Source organism: Hoplias malabaricus, chromosome 5, assembly GCF_029633855.1.
Source record: "Hoplias malabaricus isolate fHopMal1 chromosome 5, fHopMal1.hap1, whole genome shotgun sequence".
NCBI lineage: Eukaryota > Metazoa > Chordata > Actinopteri > Characiformes > Erythrinidae > Hoplias > Hoplias malabaricus.
Window position 1 is genome coordinate 47495356 of NC_089804.1, and position 24393 is coordinate 47519748.

Below are 24393 nucleotides of genomic sequence, written 5' to 3' on the forward strand. Positions count from 1 at the left end.
ATTATAGTAAAAAGTTTCGTTGCTATAACTAAATTGATGGCTAACGAAGTTTTGGAACATTTTTTAATGTGCCAGGTCTTCACTCACCGCTAGATGCCACTGTTTGTCCAGATAGATTAAGATTTCATGATACACTAGGTTGTTTTTAGCGCTTGTAGCTGACATCATTATACATTTTTATGATGTCCTTTATTACACATATCTCTCTCTTTTTAATTGTCGAATACCACTAGCCTTTTACATTTTGTATTTCATAAGAACAAGCCACTGGAAAATGGACCAGAACTAGCTTTTTTAGTATTTTTGTTACGTTAACTTTTGTGATAAATGTATGGGTTATTTTCTTATGAAAACTATTTATTTTTTAAATGACAATGATGAAATAACTAAAAAAATCGATGTAATTTACATATCATGTAAGTAACGTTCATTTGAATGGTAAATGTGCACTGTTTATCTGTTAATGGCAGAGAAGGCTTAAAAACTATTTTTGCCTTATCATAAAACGTACTGTGAAGGAATTGTTTTGTCCAAGTTTCTTCCAAATTTTTAGTCATTGCCATTTCACACTCAAGGGTCAGCCTCTTGCTAGTTCTCCCCAATTGCATAATCCTACCAAACTTGGAAAGCCAAGGCTAGAGCATGCATCTTCTGAGACTTGTGATGCCAGGCAATAATATTTCTTTCCCAGCTGCTGCATATACAACATCTTTTAGCACACTTTGAGGAGAACTGCCTAATTAGGCTATGTTTGCCAATGCCGACTGTACGGTGGAAGAGATGGTGGGCCATCATACTCACCTAGAGAGACAGCCAATTATATTCTCTTGAAATTGGGTAGGTCTCAAAAGGTTTGCAGACAGTAGCACAAGACTTCCTCTGTGATAACCAAAGTCTAGCCTACCATCTCAACTCAGAGCGCAGATTGGTTGGTTGACGTGTTTTCCTGTTGTCTCTGAGAGTTTCTTTCCCATTTCTGACACATAAAGTTTCGGCTCACCACGACACGACACAGTTCACTCTTTTTTTTTCTGGGGAGGATCACAAAAATATGCTTGTGTCAGGGGCTACAATGTAGACTGGCAAAGTAAAAGAGCTTTATATGTCTTGATTATTTGCTTTCATTTATATATTTATTTATTTATTGGTTTACTTTCTGTAACTTTTCATGAAATGCAATTGCAGTCTATGTTCGTGTTCCTGATCACTGGAAATATAAAATTAACCTCTTCATGAGTATGTCTACATCGTTGGGGGTTTTGGTGAGTAATTTGTATGAAGTATTTACTGAACTGTTAATAAATTAATTTCAGGGTAGTATAGTTATAGTTTGTAGTTAATAGACTGTTAATATTTATGCCACCCATGGCTGCAGCATCAGATCAAATTCTACAAATTTCTAGGTGATAGAGGACTGGTATCTAAAGATAATGGAACAGTTTGGAGCTTTAGTGAAATGGGTTAGGTTGAATTATTAAAGCCTGAACTTTAATAAACCAAAGCAACTGGTGGTTGACTTGAGGAGACTGAAGGTGAACCTACCATCTCTGGCCATTAATGGTCCCTGGGGATATCTATCAATAAACCATTTAAATAGCAGTATAACAATGATATTCTGCTGGGTATAACTCTTCAAATGCTTTTATTTCACTGTTTAGGAAATCTGCTATGACTAGAGACTGTATGTTATATTTTTACAGAGCTCTAGTGGAAAGTGCATTGACCTTATCAGTTGGTGTTTGGTTTATTAATACAACAGCATGTGAGAGAGTGGTTGGAGAAGGTGGTGCATGTTGCTTCTAAGGATTATTGGCTGTGAATTCTATCGGTTGTCTAAATATAGTAGGAATATGAAAAAGGAAGCATTAAAAGCACGCTCAATCGAACACTCAATGCAATACCCTCTTAAACAGATTTCCTCTAATAAAAGGTTACTTAGCATGTCTTGTACATTATTGTACAGCACCTGTTCTTTAGCAACCAGGCTTTTAAAATCCACAGCACAATCTTAGTATAACACACACACACCTACACGTCTTAATTATTCTGGCTTTATGTTACTTTATGAATATATATGTTTGTAAGTACTTGTCTTAGCAGCACTGGATCAATTTCCCCTCAGTCAAGCACTGACTCATTCAACAGTAAAACATGACATTTTCATCTATTGCAGTAAAGCTACATTAGTCATTATTTGTATTTTTTTGGGTCATGTCACTTAAGTATAAGTATTCTAAACATTTTTAGTTGGTTAAATCCATTCTTATTATACATAACGCCCCCACCTCCACTCCATATTTCTAAATGCTCCTAAAATGCATTAATTGACAAATTATGCCATTAGAGCCTATTTCTCTTGTAAAAACTTATAATCATAGGAAGTAACCTATGTGGTTTTTGTGTAGAGATAACTCTCTCTTGCCTTTTTTAAAGACCTATATATTTCTTCATTAATTCATTATCTGTAACTGTGTATCCAGTTCAGAGACCCATATATTTCAATATATATTTTACTGATAAAATCATAGTGGACAATAATAAGTTCTATATATTTTAATTACCACCCCTACAATAAAATTAATAACTAAATGATTAGATTTGAGTCAGAGAGATTATTTTCTGATCATGTCAAACTAAAACTCAGCAGCCTTGCAGGCAAATATATTTTTAATGTAACAAAACCCTTGCCTTTGTCAAATGAAGGAATTGTTTTGGTAATTCCATTGCATCTTTCATTATGAATTCAACGTGTTTGTTTAGTAGGCTTGTTTTTAAATAAGTAATTTGATGATATATTATGCTTAAGCCCAATGTTATGTTTTGATATATATATTTAAAGGAACATTGTATTTATTCACTGTTTTTATATTGATTTGTTCTTAAGAATCATTCTCAGAGTTCATGTTGTATTTAAGGTTTAGCACAGCCACAGTTTTCTGGCTTTGTGTTTGATTAAACAACCTTATCTACAAAAAAGGTATCTATGAAATATTATGTACAATAAAAATGTTAAACCCATAGTAAACATATCACATACCATGAAGCATATTAAGATATCTGTCCTTGAGTGGGTACTTGTTAATTCACTAATGAGTTGTGTTTGTGCTGGTTTTACTGTAGGCACTGGCTCTAATTGCAGCCTTTCTGTGCCAGACTGGATGCTGCTTGGAGGAATGTCTACTTTCAAACCAAGGTTGCCCACCAGGTAAAAAATCTTATGTTGTCAAATGAACCCAAGTAACAGTGGTAGTTTTTTTGGGTCCCAAGCCTTCTTAAATCAGATAAAATGACATGGAGAACTGATGTTCATTAATAAATATTCTTAAATTATTGAAGCACCCAAGTGCAAAGAATAGCTTTTCCTTGTCTTAAATAATTTTGATATACAATATATTTTATAAATGTGTGGTGGCATCAGCTATATGTTTAATGCTGAATAATGTTTATCAATAGATGTTTTAAAAGGAACAACAGGTTACACATTGTAACTATAGCATTATATAACCAACAGTATCATTTTGGAGTTATCCTTCTGTATTTTTTAGTATTTGATCCTTTTCTATTATGTACAGGAACCTTAAACTTTGAAAAAGTTATCCACACTCAAATGTCTCTAACATTTATTTAGGGAACCAAAATGGCTTTACTTTCTCATCAGAGAAAGCTTTGTTTTTGTTTTCCAAAGTATAGCTGGTTTACTCCACATATAGCAATGCATTCATTTAATCTTTCAGGCTGTTACAAACATGGACAGAGCTGTAAGAGGTGTTCCCCACAGTTTTACAATCCAAATCATGATTCCAGACCTGAATGTCTTCCATGCCAGCATTGTGACTCTAAGAGTGAGTAAAAAAAATAGTACCATATCCTATGTTCAGTGCAGTTACATATAGATGTTCTAATGGTGTCGAATTTTTAATGATATCTATTGATTTTACAGTGAATAAGATTGTTGAGCATGATTGTACAGCAGATAAAGACCGCGTATGCGCCTGCAAAAAAGGCTTTTACAAAATTCCAACCTTTGCCGAAGAATTTAACTGTATGGACTGTGAGGGCTGCAAAAACTGCAGCACATGTAAGTACCAAAACAGATGTCACAGAGGCTCAAAATCCAACCTGAATAAATTAAGCTAATTTTAATAGCATTTTAACAAAGTTGGTTATATTATCATTATAATTTTGTAATATTTTTTAATTTAATATAATATATTAATTTATATTTTTTGCCACCATCTCAAGATTTACATTTCTCATGCTTCTACAGGCCCTGAATGTAAAGACAATTGCAAACCGAATTGCAAGCTGGGTCAGTACTTGGAGAAGGGGATATGTCAACCATGTGCCGAGTAAGAAATATCATGAAATTTTTCTGAAATCTTTTTCCTCCTTCATAATGCCCACTTCTGGTTTTGTCAAAGGCCTTTGCCTTCTAAACAGGCTTGATTTATGTACCCAAAATGTATTGACCAGGCTAGCAAAATGCCTCTTTGTCAGTTGAAGTTTTTTGTTGATTAGATGAACACTTTTAATAGATGTATGAATTTAATCAGTAGAATAAAGAATAGATTTTATGTTTGTAATGGGTTTTGTTTGAGCTTTAGGTCATTCATTCTGAACAGATTAGAACTAAGACTGAAAACAATAAGAGACATGACCACTTCAAAAGTTTAAGTAAATGTTTTGGCTTCTACTTAAATCTTCAAAGTGGAACCTTAAAGCATATAGGTTAGTGGGTTGTGGGCTTCCTGTATACAGGAGCAAGAATTTCCTGCCATTTTAGAGAGTTCTGCAAATCAGCTCTCCTAAAGACCTGTCACAGTCATATAGCTGCAGTAAACACCACAAAAGTCATAAATGCCTTATTAATTCTGTTAATTAACATATAGTTCAAGCTAATTTATCTCACGCTCAAGTGAAACCAAGTGGACACATTATTAGCCAACTTTCCACTGAAGATTGCTTAGTCCATGACTGGTAGTTTTCAATTATAGGCTGAATATGATAAATATGACTTTTGACAGAGTTTTACTTCCTCGATCCTCTAAATAACTCTGTTCATAATATATGACTCCAAAAAAAATTCTGGATATACTATAGATTTGTTTATATTATTTTGCTTTATTGGAAATCTGTTCATGTTACCTTTTCACTAGCTGTTAAACGATTTTCAGTTTCTCACCACAGAGCAACCCTTGGCTATAGATGTTTCGGTGGTGGACCACTTTCTACCTTGCAGCAACTTGTTTGTAAAAATCCCAGCAATGCCGCTGTGTGTCAGAATGTGGTCAGAATTTCATCAGTGATTTATTGATTAGCTTGGAGAGTGGCAGACAAATTTGAACATGTTTATTAAAGAGTTACCATTAATCAAATAGCATCAACAAACAAAAGTAAATCAAAGTGTTACCACCAGTCAATGCGCAAGCCATCATCAAATCATCCAATTTCATCAGTTAAAACCAACTAACATAATTCAACTAATCACCTCATTAATTAGTTACTGTCGGTCAGCTAACATCAGCAAATATCAACAAATATCAATGCTTTAATAAGTTCAGTTACCAGTTAGCATCAACTAACATCAATGATCATTAGTCAGTCAACTAGCTACCACCAATCAGCTAATATCCACTAACATCCATTAACAAGTTACCATAAATCAACTAATTTGTAAATGAATATGTCTGTTGATCACAAATTAACGTTTGATTATGATTTATATAAAAGTACATTAGGCAGCTATTATATATATATATATATATATATATATATATATAAAGACAAGCATATATTTTCATTGCATTTTTATATATTTGCTGTACTGTATACTCAAAATTCCCTTCATTGTTTTTTCAGTAACCATTGCAAACATGAGGACTGTAAGCCTTTTTGTAAAAAAGGTAAGAGGTAGAAGACATTTAATGATATATAATTATTAATATTAAATGAATATATATAATGGATATATAATGAATTTTATATATCCTCACATCTTCTAAGAGATATTGACTGTATCAACATGATCTGTATCAAAGTGCAGTATATTACGTGTTTTATTTTCTCATTAACGTTTATATGAATGTCATGTATAATATCACTGATGTCTTGGCTTATTTAGATAAACCTGAAGATTGGAAGCTGTATCTGATCATTGTGCCCATTCTGCTGCTGGGGCTTCTTTTCATCCTTTTTTACTGGACCTGTATTAAGAAAACAGTTCAGTTGTGTGAAAAGAACGTCATTTTACACATTGATCCTACTGGAATAACACCAGATGTGCAGATACCTGGTAAATAAACATGTTATTGCTGCCATTGGGAAATTGGTGTTTTAGGTTATTTGTGGATGTAATGGAATATATTGAATGGATTAGATATCTTTAAGGTGAAAATGCGTATTTGGTCATGGTCATTTTTTTTAGGCTGAGAATATTATATTAATATTGTCCTTTCTTTACAGTCGCAGTTCAGCCTGTTACACACATCCAGGTGCCAATGGTTGGTACTACTTGAAATTCCTGAATTCCTGATATTTCAGTGTTTTTAAATTCTGTAAAAATATGTTTATTTCTCTTTTATTTCTATATATTTTTTTAAGCTTATGGATGCTGGAACCTCACAAGATGAAGAAAGCAGACAAACACAGAGACTTCTCAACATGACCAGCATCACAGCTCCACTAATTAATGAAGACACAAAAGGCATAGTAATTATACTGCTCTATTTAAAAGAATGCACCTTAAACAATATTGTCACTATCATGTCTAAACCTTGTAGCTCCACATTTTACACGGTGTGATCAGTAATGGACCAAAAGGGAAGGTTAAATATTGTGGAATTTGCCTTCATGTGTAAAGATTCTATTTCTGAGATAAAAACATTTTTGTACTAACCAAACATCATAAAATACTAATAAAAATCCTGTTAGTATTTGGAGGCTAAAGAAGATAATAATGTTAGTACTTAGGTGATCATTTAACATTTGGTTAGTTTTTGTGTACTGAGAATAGATGACAATCAGCATCAATCTTGAAATATACATTTGTTGTGGTTGTGTTTTGCACGTGGAATGAAGAAACCATACATGAACATGCAGGTTTTCCTGTCAGCTCAGAACCTTATCCTAATATCTTTTGGGTGGGTGTGTGTGAGGGTGTCAGCTAAGCTGGAGACACAGTGATGAAAGTGATAGGAGGACTACAGAAAAGCTGATACATCAGATAATACAACACATATCATTTTGTCTTATGTCTCTCATGCTTCCTGTTGCCTCTTTACTAAGAGCTCTCAGTATTTAGTTAACTTCAGAAAGCACATGTTAAAAGACAAAAACAAACTTAAAATAATTAAACATAAAATAGAATCAAATGGACGTACTCTTATGGAAAATAAAATAGATGATATTTTATACTCTTATGATTAACAAAAAAATATATATTATTTAAAAAAAACAGATATGTGTTGCTTTTTGTGTTCCTTCTGTCAGGTGATTCTAGCAGTGGATGGGCATCAGATAGTAAAACAAGCAGTGTTTGGTTTCCATTTAGAGAGAATTGAAATAAGCAAAGTGTGAGGGGACTGATTTCAGTTTGGCAATACCATTAAAAAAACACCTCTTTACACTCAAGCTTATTTCTTCTCAAATTAAAGGGATAAATCTGAACTGATCCAAATATTTTTTCAGCACAGCTAGACTGATTTGGAGATAAAGGCCCCAGGTATCACCAATAGTTTATGTGCTTTCAGAGGGACCAAATTTATTTAGGCCAGACTTTTCTACATGAGAAGATTTTATGCTAGCAGTTATATGACATCCTTAATACAGCCAAAGAAAGTTGTCAAAACCAATTAACAATTTCTAGAGTTATATTTTTGAATAACTTGGTATGTGCTTTATGTGCTGCTTTAGTTTCAACACAAAAGCAGACTACATGTGGACTTCAAGTTACAAAGCCTGAGATCTTATAAGAAATAATCAAAGTTTGCACAATCTCTCTTGGTCAAAAAAACCAAAGCAAACTACCGAAGTAAAAGAATTATAGTGTAATGATCTTAATACACAGTGCTGCCTTTTAACCACTTAAACCCCAAGGACATAATATCTTGCATTGTAGTTTCATTGTATTTACAGGATTATGATACAAATGATATCATTTTATAACTATTGAGATGCTCTTTGAAACACTAGTGTCTTTAGTGAATTTACCCCTTTATCTTAGTATCTTAACAGAATCATGTTGCGTGTGTGGTCTTGCCAGTGCTTGCCACTGTTGAGTAACAGCTTAGCATCAACACTCATTTAGTGAAATGAAAAAATGGGAGTTTTCAGTGAGGAATAGATGTAGATAGCAGTTTTCAAGAATGCTATCTCTAATTCTTAGTATTCATCATTTCACACAAAACCAATTTGAATACCTTTGTTTACAAAAACAAAACAAACTAATCAGAAATATTGAAAAGAAACTTCCCAATTAGGCACTTACAGAATACAGGCTTATATATGCCTCATTGTTATAGAAGCCCAAACTGGTAAATTAACCCAAATTTACCATATGGAAGGTAGTGGTATTACCCAATATGCTACACTAACTGCTACAGGTTGCCCTTCTATTAACAAGTGTGGTCTTTCTTCAGGGCATGGCAGGTATGAAGTGCAGAAGGAGACGTGGCCAGCTCCGGTGCTGTATGCCATCATCAGACAGATTCCTGTGCGGCGCTGGAAGGAGTTCTTGAGGCTGCTTTCGGTGTCCGATGATCAGATGGAGAGAGTGGAATTGGAGGCCGGTCCCTCATATTTGGAACAGCAGTATCAGATGCTGCGACTATGGAGCCAGAGGAGTGGAGTGGACCTGGAGAACATCTACTCTACACTACACTACATGGAACTGTCCGGCTGTGCTCAAGACCTGCAAGAGAATCTGCAACAGCTGCAGAATGTTCTGAAGCCTGACATGAACATGGCCTAGATAGATAAACCTGTGGTTTTTGCTTTTCAGTTCCTCACCAGGTCCTGACCTCCCAGTGTTCTCGAGAGCGTCATGGTCCAAACTGTAATGGATTGGGTTAATGGAAAACTTTCATTAGTTTCATATATTTCTGTTCAGTTTAAATGATGACTCAAATTAGTTTTGTATAAAATCTCTTTAAAATCTATGGTGCGCTGTAAGAGTAAAATCAATTAACCATTTACTTTAGGTTATTAATTAATTAAAAGTAGTCTGGAATATTACCATGTGTGTTCTAGAAATGGTTTAAAATGATGTCTAAAAATGTACAGTGTTGGTATGCTATTATAATTACATTATGATTGTAATCACATATTTAACAATAAGCAGATTCATTACAGTTCAACTCAAGTAAGAACTAACATGATGTAAGAGTATGTAACTATGATACACTATCCTTAAGAACATTGTAGGTTAAAGTGTGTGGTAACACAGTGAAATCATAAACTGTAACTGAGGGCTTGTTGCTGTCAGATATGTATGATCTGCAGTGGTCCAGAGGTTACTATTTGGCAACAAAACTATACATTTCAGGAATGACTAAGGGTTAGCAGAGTTAAGCATCTGCCGCCACAAATGGTGGGCTGTGGGTGAAGTACAGTATTTGACATTTAAAAAGATATGCCAGCACATTTTGTGCTCTTACCACAAACTGTTGTTCACATCAATAGGTACAGCAAAAAGCCTTAAGACTTTATTGCTTAAAGCGATATTTTTATGTTTACATTTCTTATGTATTTTATGTATTTGTATTTATACTTGATGGTCAGGTAACAGTGCACATACCGTGCTTTTATTTTTAGAATAAGGTCAAGTGTTTGAATGTATGACTGAGTATACAAGGCTCATATCTTCACAAAGGATTTAATGGTCTTCAGTGTCGGACTCCCCTGTACACGTGCAAAATCCCCATGAGAAGAACAGTTGTGGATACTGGGCAATGTGGTTATAATTAAGAGCACAAAAGGAAATCCCCACCTATCCGTCTGTGAAGATTAATATCATGTACATAAACCTTTGCTCTTTGTAGGCACATTTCCTTCCCAGCTCACCACAAGAGCAGTAATGCAGTAAACGTCATTGAAGCACGTAAACTGAAGGGGAGCTGTTTTCCATCAACTCTTTGATCTGACATTTGACTTGGAGTTGTGTTTTAGGTCTCAGTGACTCATTTAAATGCATTTCCCCATTCTCTGTTTTTTTTTTTCACACATTGCAGATGCTGCCATTTTTTGATTACTTCAGCGTGTTGACACGCTCACTCATTGCATTCCTTTTCCATCATAATTTCTCATATTGTATTTCTAAATAATTTGTGACATGTTTAAACTACTATTATAAAAGATTTGTGAAAATTTAAATATGTCATTAATGATTTGCAATCCTGAATATGCAGCAAAAACATATAAAGAAATTACCCTGTTGCCCGAATTTATCTATTCCAGATTTGAAAGGTAGCTACCATCTTAATTACTATGTTGTTTTGTGGAACAACACAAAAATTCAGAGTTTAGGCTCAAAAATAGAATTAAAAAATTCGCCTAACATGGGTGGGGCTGAGTATGGTGAATATTGTTAAAATATCACTCACTTTTTCTTCTGTCAGTCAACATTATACATGACAGCGTCATCAGATGATCAACAGATAGAACAACAATTAAAAACTGCCATTTAGAGCAGGTTAGGAGCTAATTTAATTAATATTTAAGCAAACATGTTAACCATTTATTAGCCCTTAATTTAGTTTTCTTGTAAAGTTTTTACCTGTTTATTTTTGTTTTTTTTTTATCTAGTGTGCTAAGACTTAAAAGCAGTAAAATGTTCACATTAAATAGTAAAATACTTATTTCCTTTAGTTGTTTTGGTTGTTCAGCTCAGAGGTAGTTTGTCGTTTCCATAGCAACTAGCAGACACAAGCGTGCGGACAAACGGTAACTAGCTAACTGTTGCAACTTGGAGTTAAGCTTGCATGTAATAATGATTATAAAAAACTTTAAAGAGGGAGTTTTCTTCAGGATAGCACTTGAGAGTCAACTTCCAATCATCTTAAAAGCCTGCCGTATTATTTGCTTTTGATACAGATTATGCTCAGGCTTGCTTTGTTCTATAGAAACGAGGATTGTGTGAACAGGTGAGGAAAATATGTAACGTTACAGTTATTAACTTACCCTGTATACGAGGATGTTTTTAGTTTTATACAAATTTACGTAACTTTGTATTAGAATTTTCGAGTCCACCTTAAATGACGTGACTGTTACCTTGCTGCTTTAGCATACATAATGTAGAGTTAACCGCTGCACCTTCATATAACTACAGCGCCAGTTAAGATGGAACCGAAAAGTCGAGTAAGAAAGCACTTTCAAACAAGATAAAAAAAAAAAAAAAACTTAACCGTTATCAGGATTTTAAATATTCGTTTCTATCAAATAAGAAAAAATAATGCCCCCTATTTTCTCTGTGGTACTCAAGAAGTTCCTATCGAGTTTCAGTTTAACCATGGGAACAGCATATTGTATTTCTTTTTGTGTCCATTTGCGGACCATAAAAGCTGGTATTTTCTAATAATTGCATTAAAAATAAATTAGACAATGAATACCTCGAATTAGTGAGACTGTTGGACTGCCAGGCCTAACACTTCTTAATTGCTGAGTACAGGTCTAATCAATTTTAGTGCTGCAGAGTTTCAGTGTCAGTGAGTCAATCCCACTGTACCATGTAGAGAGCTAGCTGGTGTCGTCAGAGATACTGGCTGTCTGTTATTTTTTATTTCTTTTTTAACTGCTACTTTTTGAAGTCTGTGAAAGAATGTTTAAGCTAAAAAGTATTTTTACCCCAAATGTTTTGCTCTTTAACTCATTGTAACTGTACATTCTAGTTCAGTTTTAAGGAGAGTAGCTTAGGTGTTTTAATTCTAGTGGTTATTTAATGTTTAAATATGCCAATTTCAGCCTTTCACCCCCTGAAAGTAACTTATGGAATTTATGTTGAAAGTCAACGGTTATTGATTTCTATTTCAATTTTTTTTTCTTTGGTAGTGGGTGATGTGTTAATAATCTCTTTCCTGTTTGCCTGATAATGTATTGTGTCTCTTTCAAAAACAGACCATGCTGAAACACTCAGGCACACAGACTTGATTTCAACAACTTTTTTGGGGACAGTGCTCACATCACACAACTGAAAATTTTAGAGCATTTTAGTGTGCTGTGTTAAATGAAACATAAAATATGCTACACAAAGAATGCAAAATAAAATGTATTTAAAATGGCAGACATCTTACCTATGATTATTAATGTGTACATCAATCACCCATAATCTTACACTTACATGGTTGTGTAGTGTTAGTGTGTGTTTAGCTGGTGTGCACGGAACAGGCACAGCAGTCCTGCTATAGTTTTAAATACCTCAGTATCACTACTGAGAGATGTGAGTTGTGGAGAATAGTCCACAAACCAAAAATATCCACTACCTACATAATACTTGATTTGTGAATAACCATATGAAATGATACAAACTATCCAAAGCAACTGTCTGTAATTGTAGAAATGCGGAGTGCTCCTGTATGGCCTGTGGAGCTGAGAAAATGGACAGGGAGTCAGGGAGTGCTTCATGAATTGTGCTCTAACATATATTACACTTTTGGCAATAATGTAACATAAATTCTCCTTCCTCCTGCCATAGTATCCAACTATGATTGATTGTACATAACATTATTTTAAAGTAATTCAATATATATTAACCAATGTCATTATTTATGAATTTAATATTTGTAATATATTTTAATAATTTAATGTAAAATATACAATACATTTGGTCAAATCTGACAGCCAGATGAAACCACATCCTTACACAGTTAAAAAAAAAGTCACAAGGATACTGTGAGCATAAATTACTCAGGGAAGATATCTCCATATATATATATATATATACAGTGCAAATACATCAATACACATATGAAAAAATGCAGGAGCTATTGACTGAGACATTCAGTGTGGTAAAAAAAAAATTAAACTTGGAAACAGATTTAATTTAAACTTTATTATTTTGACAGAGGTGATGCCATGTGAAAATTCTGCCTGTGTGAAGATCTTTGCCAAACAAGGATATGAATGCATTCAACCAGGATTTAGGAGCAATGGATCTGTGCAGAGAGGGAGACAAAACTTTCTTGGCAGGAGACATTGGGAGAGCAGCAGCTCTGTATACTCAGTCTTTTGGGAGTCATGCTGGAGTCACTATGGCACATATGCGGAGCTTGGACAGGTCCCATTTAGACCAGGTGATTTATACTCTGGAAGCTCGGCTTGATGGTCATGGGGTGGCACAGAACTCAATGGCGGGCCTTAGTAAAGGGCTTGCTGCAGTGTTCCTGTCAACCTTGTGCCCCAACAATATTTCTGCCTCCCTTTTTAAAATGGAGTCTGTCCTGCTGGGGAGTGGCCAGGGATCAAATGAGATCTTTGCCCGTTGTTCAGCCATTCTTGAGGGAAAAAAATCCCCCCGTCCTGAGGGACCTACACGTTTAATTCTGGAGTTAACTCGAGCCCTTGCCTGCTTGCTTTCAGAGCCACCTAACCCCAAAGCTCCTCGGCTCTATCTGCAGGCTTTCCATGGAAACAGATCAGAGACTGTACGTCTAGTCAAGAGTCGGCAAGCGGAGCACTTGCCTCGGATCCTTAAAGTTTTCTTTGATCAAATGTCCCACAGATTCCCCATTCTCCATGCAGGATGCATATTTGAGAGCAATCTCAGGCATGAAGAACTTTCTCCCTTGGAATCGGTGGAGTTCCTTCTGTCAGTTTTGCCTGAAAATACCCTGGTGAGAGAGCTTCATGCAGCTGTCTTGTTTTCTCAAGGTAAATTTGAGGAAAGTGCAGAGAATTTGACACTGGCTTTGCAGTTGGCAGAATCTCAGACTGACACAGTGGCAAATTTGGCCACATGGGGAACAGGACCAGAAAGAAAAGCCAGTTTATTTATTAGCAGAGCAGCTGCCCATTTTTCCACTGGTGGACATGCACAGGAAGCCTGTTTAGACCTCGGAGAAGGGTTCGCTGTTCACCCAGCTACAGCCAGACATCAGTTCCAGAGGGTGTTCTCTGATAGCCGTGAAGGAGCTGTGGCTCGTGTCCAGCTACGGCAGCAGGCTGAAAGAGGTCTGTCCAGCTTCAAGGAGATTGTTCTGGCTAGGCCTGACCTGCGTTCCTCCAATGGCTTAGAGTTACTGGACCCAGTCATTGCGCAGCTGCGAGCATTATGCCACCTGGAGCCTGATGGAGGAGGGAGGGAGCTGCGGGTGCGGCTGGCGGAATGCCTGCTCCTCCGCGGTGAGTTTGGGGAAGCCCTGTCCATCAGTAGCCAATTAGCTGCCGCAGCCCCGCCCCAGCAGAGCTACCAAAACACAGTGCAGGTGCTACGTGGCTTTTCCCGTCTGCTCTGTGAGGACCACAAAGGAGCTCTGGAGGATTTCCAGGCTGTAATCGAGCACAGTACTCCACACCCTCCAAGCTGCGTCCGTGCACTCTGTGGTCGAGGCCTGTTACGGATGATGGCTCACACACATTACCTGACTGCTTTGGACTACATCACATCGAGCCGGCTCCAGCACCAGGACACAGCGTTGACTGTAAGGTGTCTGGTGCCATGGAATTATAGAGGTCTGCTGTGCACAGTGTTGCTGGAACAGGGAAGGGTGATGCTAGAAGAAGTTGGAGAGCAGAGTAGCAGTTCAGATTCCACTGCTGTGCAGGATCATCAGCAGAGTAACCAAAAGCCATCCATGCAGACAAAAGAGAGTTACAACATCAAAAATGAAGGGTACTGTATCGCTGCATAGTAAGGTTATACATTGCATGCTTTCAATATGTTTTTTGATGCTGATATCCTGTTTTTATTTCTAATATCATAACCATTTATTAATAGTATAAATTGTGACTATATGATTACAAGGTGTAAACTAAACACCAGCCCTGCTTACTTAAGCATTCTCCAGAGTACAATAAGTGCTCTGTAAAGGTTGTTAATTTGAAATATTGTTTAAGCCTCAGTATATCTCTAGTGCAATTGTTTTTAAACAAATGAAAATTCAGCTGCACTGTTATGATCCAGAATGTACAAATGATACTGGAATTGCTGCCCACTAATATGATCCCAGCATCATTTGTACATCCTGGATCATAACAGTGCAGCTGAATTTTCATCTTCAGATGAAAACAATGCAGAACAATGCATTACTCTGATGGAGTCTGTATACTTTAGACTTACAAAGAATCCTTTGTGGTGAGAATCCCATGCACTTTATTTTGTTATCTTTTGCCCTTTCCTGTTGGCTTTCAGATCTATATAACAACAACGAGCCTCCACTGTATCTGGAGGCATTTCTTGAAAATATATCAGAGACAGACTGGTCTAAATGCTCAGATTTTTTGAATCAACTATCAAAAGTTTTTTTTTTAATAGTGATATTCCAATCTTGTGTAAATTGGCCTTTCAGTGACATTTATGTAGTCACCGTATTTTAAACATTAATTATGAACAAAACTGGTCTAAAACTGAAATGAAACAATCGTTATGAAACTGATTCATTGTGTGAATAAGAAGCACTTCTCTTTTGCAAATCCTGTGTTGTATATGTTCAGAATTTCAGAAGGATCCACTTATCAAAGCCTGTATTCCTCATGACATGGCTGGTCGAATCTCTGATCTTACAGTCCCTTCTATACCCACTGTTGCACTAGCCTGTGAATTTACTTCCTGTCAGTTTACCCCAGACAGGGGAGGTATCATTTATGTCAGCATCATCCGTGCAAAGGCACTCAAGAATCCTTTCACACTTACGCAGACAGGTTTTAGTATGTAGTTTTTGAACTAATAATAGAAACTTTAGATGATGCAGGTGTCATTATGATTGGTATGAAATCAATGTTTGGAAAGGAAAACAGGTGACTTCTTGGGATTATAAAAATAGCAGGAGATGTGTGATCTGTCTGGTAAACAAGCAACATGATCTTCCAGTAAACCCCTTTTCTTTCTTTTTCCTGATTACACACAAGTATTGGATTAGAAAGTACCTTAAGAGTTATAGTGATTACTTCTTCAGAATTTACATTTAATTGCATTGAACATAAAATAAAAAATGTAATCTAAAAAAAAAAATACAGCTTATATGTGTTCTTTCTTCTATTTTTTAGTCTATGTTTTATATATATTGGACTGGTTTTTAATAAGTGGTTTGAGGTAAAATAGCAGTGATGGTTTGGGGGTTACTATTTTCATGGTAGTGCTGAAAAGTGAATTTATATATATATCAGTTTATATATATCAGTATCAATATATCAGTTGTAGTGAAGGGTTTATGGATTTATGTATGTTTGTGCAAAATCATGAACAACTCACTATGGTAAAGTTTACCAGGATTAATTGATTGATTGATTAGATGATTGATTGATTGGTTAATTGATTTATGTTCAGAATGGCTGTAGGTGTGCATGCCCTTGCCGTCCTTTTGATGGATTTGCAGCCAGGTGTGGATGCACCACAGGTCCTTGCAGCAGATGCTCTCTATCAATTGGACCACGCTGAGGAGGCATACCGTCTTCTCTTGTGCATGGAGCACTCGTCTCCACGCTCTGTTATCCTTGTCCGATTGGCCATGCTTCAGCTGCATCGTGGCTTCCAATATGATGCTCACCAGGTAGATCTATTTAATCAGATGTCAGCTTCATTTATGGGGACAAACTGCCCTGCGGTTTCCACAACAACATGCTAACACATACACACATTATATGTTCAACCTACAGTAATGACTTTCCTCTCTGTAACCTTTCTGTGTGATGTGGCTTACAGCTGCTGAAGAAGCTTATCCACTGTGGGGACACTAGCTGCCTACGCCCTCTGCTCTCAGTTGCAGCCCCCAAAGACAGGGCACTCCTGGAGAAACACTGTCACAATGCCTCCAAACGCATTCTAGAAAGTCAGCAGGAGGAAAGTGCCATCAGAGAGGCAGTGGCCTATCTGTCTATAGCCATTATGTCTTCAGGTATGTATATATATATATATATATATATATATATTTGCTTTATGACTCAAACAGTAAATACCCACAGTAGTTACTATGAACTAGGGATCATAAGACATGACCAGTGGTGTCAATGGAAGAAAATGTTTGTGACTCTGGCTGGGAAAGGCTGCTCTGTGGTTTTCAGAGGAAGTGACAGAACTGATAGTAAATGTGTGACGTACAGTACTTCCCATAACATTGTTTCTTCAGAAATTTTGTAGACACGTTTATTCGGTTTGCTTTCCAAAATGTCATTTATAATTTGCAAACTTGCCCCTCTTCTAGAAAACAATCTCAAAACTAAGTTTATTACTTAAACGTACTCTTAATTCTTTAGGTGGTGAAGCAGTAGACTCACTATTGGAGAGAGCAAGATGCTATGTACGACTTGGCCAAAGGAAGACTGCTGTTTTTGACTTTTCTGCTATTATTAAGGAGCACCCAGACCATGTTCAAGCCTTGTGTGGAAGAGGGTTTACCTATGTAATGTTAAACCAGCAGAAGGTTTGCTATTACAAATACCCGAACATAATAGAATTTAAATTAATTTTATTTATTTATTTGTTTATTTATTTATTTTTAATTATTATTATTATTATTATTATTCTGCTTAATACATTTTTGCTGTAGATTAAATAAGTATATTAAATCTTTGGATTGTTGTGGGCAGTACTGCCCCCTGTAGTAAATAGGATTTACTTCATAGCGCTTTTTAAATTTTTGTTCCCTGCAGCCATTACATTATTCATTAAAATAAGCGGGATATAAATATTTTCAGCATTTAGCAAACACATTTTAATTAATCACTGTTTCCATTATCTTTAAAATAGAACTGTAGGGATATTATTCCATACATCCAAAGCTCAATCTTAGAAGAAGTGAAGCAAAAGTGCAGCTTGCTTTTCGTCTTGTCAGATTTTGACATCTTGGGTAGTGTACTAACTAGTTCAGCTAAAATTTTCAGATTTCCTCCTACTTTCCTCTTTTTTTAATGTAAGATTGCTACTTTATTTCTAATGTTTTCAGAAATGTCTCCTGAAAAAGTAGTACCTTGTCCTAATTCCTGTTTGGAGTGGAAATTAAATAAATGAAGGGGGTTTTACACTGTATTTTTCCTGGATCTGAAGTATGTTTTCATTATTTGAGTTTTTAAAAATAAAATGCTATTCTCATTTCAATGCTTCCCAGGAATCCACACAGGACATACTGGCAGCCCTTAAAGTTGATGCAGAACATGTCACTCAGAGTATCCTGTCTCTGAAGGACAAGGCCCGGAATCTTGTCTGTGAATGGCTTCGGCAGCACTGCCATGATAGTCTTTCTACTATTCTGTCAACTAACCCTGTGCCTTGTCGAAAGGAGTGTTTGCGAGAAGCATTCCTCATTGGTGGAGTGCTCATGAAAACTGACTCCAAGGATCCACGGTGGCACCTTCTTTATATAGACATCCTGTTGGCTGGAGGTGAAGTTTCTGTATAATTTCAAAACTTTCTCCCTAGAGTAAGATTTTCAGACACAGGGTTGTAGATGAGTCAAAGCCTCCAACTCTAATTAATTATCTCAGGGGAAACGAAGGCAGCAGGTGCGCACCTTCGGCAGGTCTTTGGGCAGGAGCCTCGTGATGCAGCAGCCTTGGCCAGGTGGGGAGTGGTAGAGAGCTGGCAGAAGAACTACAGATTGGCAGCCAGACGTTTAAGTGCTGTGTCTGAGAAAGAGCCCTCCATGCTAGACTTCCTCCTCACTCTCATTCAAACCACACAAAGGCCACATCTAGCACAGGTAAGATAATAAAGTTAACTTTATTTTGTATCAGTGTTTTGACCAAAGTATACTACTGGTTGGAAATCTCTGGATGGGCTACTTTAAAACCCCACAGTAACACTGAATTGTGTGACTTGAGCAAGGCTTATGGGACTTATACCACTGCTTTGTGAGAATGGATTACTAACCCAATAATACTTATTAAGCAGTGATCCATGCTTTCTATCAGTGGAAAATGGTGGGGAAAAGAGGGGCTGTCAAACTGTAGATCAACAGGCAAGTGACAGCAACTGTAAATTTACAAAAACATATTGTATGGAGGGAGATTAGTCTGAAGAAAAAAAAACAAAAAACAAAACAGTGTCATCTAGCGGTGACTTGTTCGCCTGGCCACATTTGTCTCCTACACCCCAAGTACATATCTCTGCAGGCCGGAGGCCCGCAAGTGGGCAAAAACCAGCAAGTGGGCAAAAACCAGCAAGTGGGCGAAAACCAGCAAATGGGAGGGGCGTACGCAGCAAGTGGGTAGAAACCAGCAAGTGGGGGATCTAGATGTTTTGTGGGAAGGCGAATGTAGGAAATGCAGCCTTTGTGATTTGAAAAAAGGGCATTGTTTATCTCCAACAGAACTAGGTACCCTCTACTACTTGTAGTTCAAAATATTACGTTTCAGTGAAAACGAAATACATAGCACTCCTGATATTTTAATTATATATTTTTGGTAATCTGATTATGGGGTGAACTGCAAACTTATGAAATCCATTAGGTCTCTCATGTCTACAATCATTATTTTAAATTGATTACAGAATTATAGGACTGTATTATTTGTTTTGTACGCAGCACAGTATTGGATTATAATCAGTTTAAATGTGAAAACCCTTAAGTAACACTTATGGCCCACTATTCAAATAAATATTTAAAGCAGCTCCTTTCCATTAATGGACTTGGGAGAAATGGTGCTAATAATTTGCAAATAATCATAATATTCAGCAAACCTACCATGAGCACACATGGTCATAGTGGGTGTATATGATAGTATAGTCAGTGCATGTAGCTACAAGTTAGTTGAACTTAATAAGATGGAAATTCACTGTAATGTAGTTATGGTTTAATGAATTCCAAGATAGTGGTGCAACCTTTCAGGAAATCTGGCTCAACTTAAAACTAAGAATATAAACAGACATTCAGAGAAGTTCACTGTACTTCATTTAGTTCCTTTGGATTGTTTTAAATGATTCTTTATAGAAGTATGTCCCATATGTTCAGATGATCACATATGCTTTGATTTGGCATCAGAACCAGGTCCTGGAACATCCTACTCACAAAATTAGTTGAATCATGTTTGTTTGAACAAGTAGAATAGGATCAGAATTGGATAACACTGGCTTAGACTGTCAGAAAGCCTCCCTTTATTATTACCTGGATTGTGCATGTGAATTTGTAGAAGGACTATCATTCATTCATTCTTTGTCTGAAACTACTTATCTAATTCAACTCCTCACAGACCATCACATGGAGTGTGGCTCAAACCCACAACCTGGAGCTGTGTGACTGCAACACTACCTGCCACACTACCGTGCTGCCCGAAGGGCTATCAATTTATTTTAATATAGTTCATTTATTCAGTTTAATTTATTTCAGAAATACACCATATGTACAAATATTTGAGGACAAATTTGTAATGAATATACTCTACATTAAGTTGCAACCTTTACTAACACAGATGTGCACACACTGCCTCTCCCTGACTAATCCCTGTAGAGAAATACTGACAATAGAATTGGATTCTCTGGAGTAGAGAAACATGAACCTAATGCCAGGCGAAGAATATATAGCACCCCAGCACTGGGCTGTGCTGATGAACCCGTATTTACTGTCATGTCTCTTGTTAGGAAGTGAGTAGTAGCCTATATGTAAGAAAACATTATCATTCTCAGTACATGTGGTCTCAGTTAAATGGTTATTCTCTTTATTTATTGCAAGAATTTCACATATTAAGCCAACCACAAACAAGTCTGGAAATCACATAATGCTGAAAATGTACTCCATATAATGTACTCAATGTTTGCAAGGTACAATATTAACACTGAAAACAGAACAGTTATTACATGGTCATCAGGCACACAGCTGTACTACAAAATACAAAATAATCTAACACAATGTCCCAAAGAACTCACTGACATTCTCTTAAACTTCCAAACAATGCTCAAACGGAGCAATTTGAGCTGCATTAGTTATGGAAATAACTAGGATACCTATTTTGTGCAGGGCATTTTACACAAAGCAGGATATCACAGTTAACAGACAGCCTAGGTTTCTAAAAGTATCAAACTATACACATTGTCTGAACTGTGGTGTACAAGGTGCCCTGCAGTCTAGTATCTGTGCCTTAAGAATTGAGGTGAGGGCCCTACAGTCCAGTTTACATGCCTTAAAAATTCTGGGGTGAGGGGCATGTCGTAACCACAAACATCGCATTGACCCTGAGACCCTGCTCATCAACACAAGCTTTTAGAAACAGCTCCATATCACCCCTGTTTTTAAAAACAAATAAAATGGGTCATCTCCAGAGCCTTTATGCCAACTACATATCTCGAAGCCAGCAACGTGCTTGAGTCGTGCTTAAAATGTTCTTCCGCGCTCACTTGGAGCTGTACGGCCCACTTGGAGTTGTACCACCCACTTGGAGCTGTACGGCCCACTTGGAGCTGTAAGGCCCACTTGGAGCTGCCTCCGGCCTGCAGAGATACCCTTCTCACATTTGTGGACGAGGCTGCATTGGTGTGTGAATCGAGTTAAATTCACAAAGGAAAGTCTCAAAATCCAAAATCCCGCGAGAGGAAATGAACAAAAATACGTCACGGAAAACAGGACGTATCCATACTTGATCCAGAAAACGCAGATTCAACACTTTATAAATATATTTTAAATTCAAAACTGTGACTTTACAGATGTATACACTGCGATTTTTTTAAAGAAATGTATTTGTTTCCACATAAAATTATCTACGAATACCAAAAACATATATTTGTGAATTTAACTGTTTCATACAAATTACAGACCATGAGACACAGATTGGGATGTGTCCATTAGTAAATAGTGAAACATATTTGTAACTTGTATTTAACTTGTGGATTAACATTTATGCATTTGTCAAGTATTTTGAGACTTATCACTCTCCGTAGTATTGCAGATGTACCAGATAAAATGGCCACAGTGTGTGAATTTCCTGTGGACTTTGGATCTTTCATTAACAATGAAAGGTTTTATGGACTTTCCACAATCCGGTTTGATAATTTGAATTTTATCATGACATTTTTAAGCAGAAAACCAGCATATACGGTATTAATTACTAATTTTATAATCAACTATAATCTATTCTTAAATTCTTAAATTGATGGATAAAAAACATTTAAGTAGAGTTTGAACAGCAATTTTAAATTTACAGGTAAATATTTTTGAATGATTATTTGTGAATAATGAGTCTCCATGTAAGGTGTCGTCCTTGCTTTCCCCTTCTCAGGCAGCTTCTCTGGAGGCCAGCAGTGTAGCTGAGAGTGGACAGAAGGAGCGTGCACTGGCTTTGATTACAGTTGCTGTACGAGCAGTTGGTGGAACTAAGCTCCAGCTTTTGAGGCAGCGTGCAGCATGCCTTGTCCAGCTGGGCCTTCATGAGCGAGCAATATCCGACCTGGACCAGGTCATTCACTCTCACAGTCCAGACAGCAATGAGGAACCAGCGGTGTGGGTGAAGGATCTGTGCCAGCGAGGCTGTAGCCTGTTGCTCTGCTCTAGGGATGAGCTCGCACTGCAGGACTTCTCTCAGGCTTTGGACCTGGATGTGGAGCAAACGCTGCTGTGTGTGGACACTGGCCCAAGCAGGACCCATCTCTCTGAGGTCTTCCTGCGCGTTGCCTTGCAGCATTATGGAGAACAGCAACTAGAAAGGGCTTGGTATCTGACAGAGAGAGGCCTGAAACTAAACAGTAGCCACATGGAACTGCGGCGACTTAGGGCCAGAATAAAGCGAGAAATCTCTAGTCCATGTACTGTACACTAAAAAGCAATAATGAAATTAGCTGGAGGGAATTTGGTTCCCTGAAAGTTCCCCTGAAAGTGTTTACTGTGCTCCCTGAGCTGTCATGTCTACTTGTCCAGTGCTCATAGTACCAGGGACCTAGCCAGTGCTTTTCATTGCATGCAGTCTTTACTGATTCACTACAGACAACTTTGTGTAGTGTACAGCATGTTCAGTAGTGCCCTAAAATATGATAGATTCATAATATTTTAGCTTGGACATTAAGCTAGATTTTCTCAGAGGTTGTAAAAAACATACACATTGCGGATATAATATAGTACAGTCGCAAAATATAGAATATGATGCTAATCATAGAACAAGTAAGTATTTTTTGGGTAAGACTCCCAGTGTTACATTTCCTTATCTCTGTAATATGATATGAATTTTAAGTTGCTCTGGATTCTGCCAAATATAAAAATCAATTTTGAGGGGAGAGAGTTCCTCTGGAGGTCTGTGCCCAAGAACCCAGGATTGATTAATACATCATTAATATATGTTTATATGTATGCGTAATAATCAGTTTTTCATTTAAGTGCTCATGGACTTACAAACATTACAGATACTTTTGCCCAGTTCTGTTCCCATTACACACATATACCAGATATTGTGTCTCAATTTCTTTAGTACGGAGGACCATACTGTACTTGGGAACATTAGATTAAAATGAACACTAAACTGTACTGAAGGTAGAGATCATATTGTACTGGTTTGAAATACTGAATGTCCAAGATGTCAAGTTGCGTTAACTCTTACCTGTTTACCTTGTTCACATATTACCTTTCAGTGACCTTTGCAATACCAAGATTAAAAAGAACAGATGATATTGTTTGTACGTTTTAATGAATATTGTTGCCATTTGCGTCCAGAGCTCCTTGGAAATGGGACAGTGGGGGCTTGCTAAAACATTCCTGCTGGCTGTGCCCCAGAAAGGAAAGGAGCCAGGGAGGAAGTCAAAGAGTCGACCTGGGAGTTTGGAGATGATCCCTGAACCTCACAGACTGAGGCAGGACTCAGGCCACACGGCTCTCCTCACTTAGTTTTGGTCTCGAGTACCTATAGGCACAAACTCAATGAAAAGACCTAGCAAAGGCCAATGCTAAGTGTAAATGTCTGGGCAGAGTAGAGGAGAGGGAGAGGAAAAGAAATCTAAACTGTGACTGCGGTGATAGATGTTTAACTGAAAGGATGTATTCATTTTGAGTTCAAATGTTTATTTGTGTAAATAAATGATCAGAAGGCAAAAGCACTTCTGCCTTCATTGTTTGGAATTTTACCCTCAGTGAACCGTCTAGTGCCCGATGCAATCAACTAAGTGCAAACCAGGTGTTCCTGGTTTGAGAGTACATTGTGTGCAGCTGGCTGCCGCTTCTCTTCAGTGTGTGTGTGTGGATTAAACGTTGAATGAAATTGTGTTCTGTTCAGTGTTGATTGTATAGCATTCTTAGGTATCTAGAAAGGTGCTATCTGTGTAACTATAAATAAATATATTAA

At 36.9% G+C, this 24393-nt stretch overlaps 2 protein-coding genes across 2 annotated transcripts; both read left to right on the forward strand.

The window, feature by feature from the left end:
- Positions 1-1007: 1007 nt before the first annotated feature.
- On the forward strand, positions 1008-10762 carry si:ch211-112c15.8 (tumor necrosis factor receptor superfamily member 1A). Its single transcript, XM_066673007.1, has 11 exons — positions 1008-1087; positions 1186-1262; positions 3121-3205; positions 3735-3842; positions 3941-4078; positions 4268-4349; positions 5860-5903; positions 6122-6292; positions 6463-6500; positions 6601-6703; positions 8637-10762. Exons 2-11 carry the CDS (start codon positions 1233-1235, stop codon positions 8966-8968), a joined length of 1131 nt encoding a protein of 376 aa, XP_066529104.1. The 5' UTR covers positions 1008-1087; positions 1186-1232; the 3' UTR covers positions 8969-10762.
- A 178-nt stretch (positions 10763-10940) lies between these two features.
- ttc34 (tetratricopeptide repeat domain 34) lies at positions 10941-24287 on the forward strand. Its single transcript, XM_066673001.1, has 8 exons — positions 10941-11138; positions 13056-14821; positions 16475-16697; positions 16850-17042; positions 17401-17567; positions 18252-18525; positions 18628-18842; positions 22348-24287. Exons 2-8 carry the CDS (start codon positions 13110-13112, stop codon positions 22882-22884), a joined length of 3321 nt encoding a protein of 1106 aa, XP_066529098.1. The 5' UTR covers positions 10941-11138; positions 13056-13109; the 3' UTR covers positions 22885-24287.
- Positions 24288-24393: the final 106 nt, after the last annotated feature.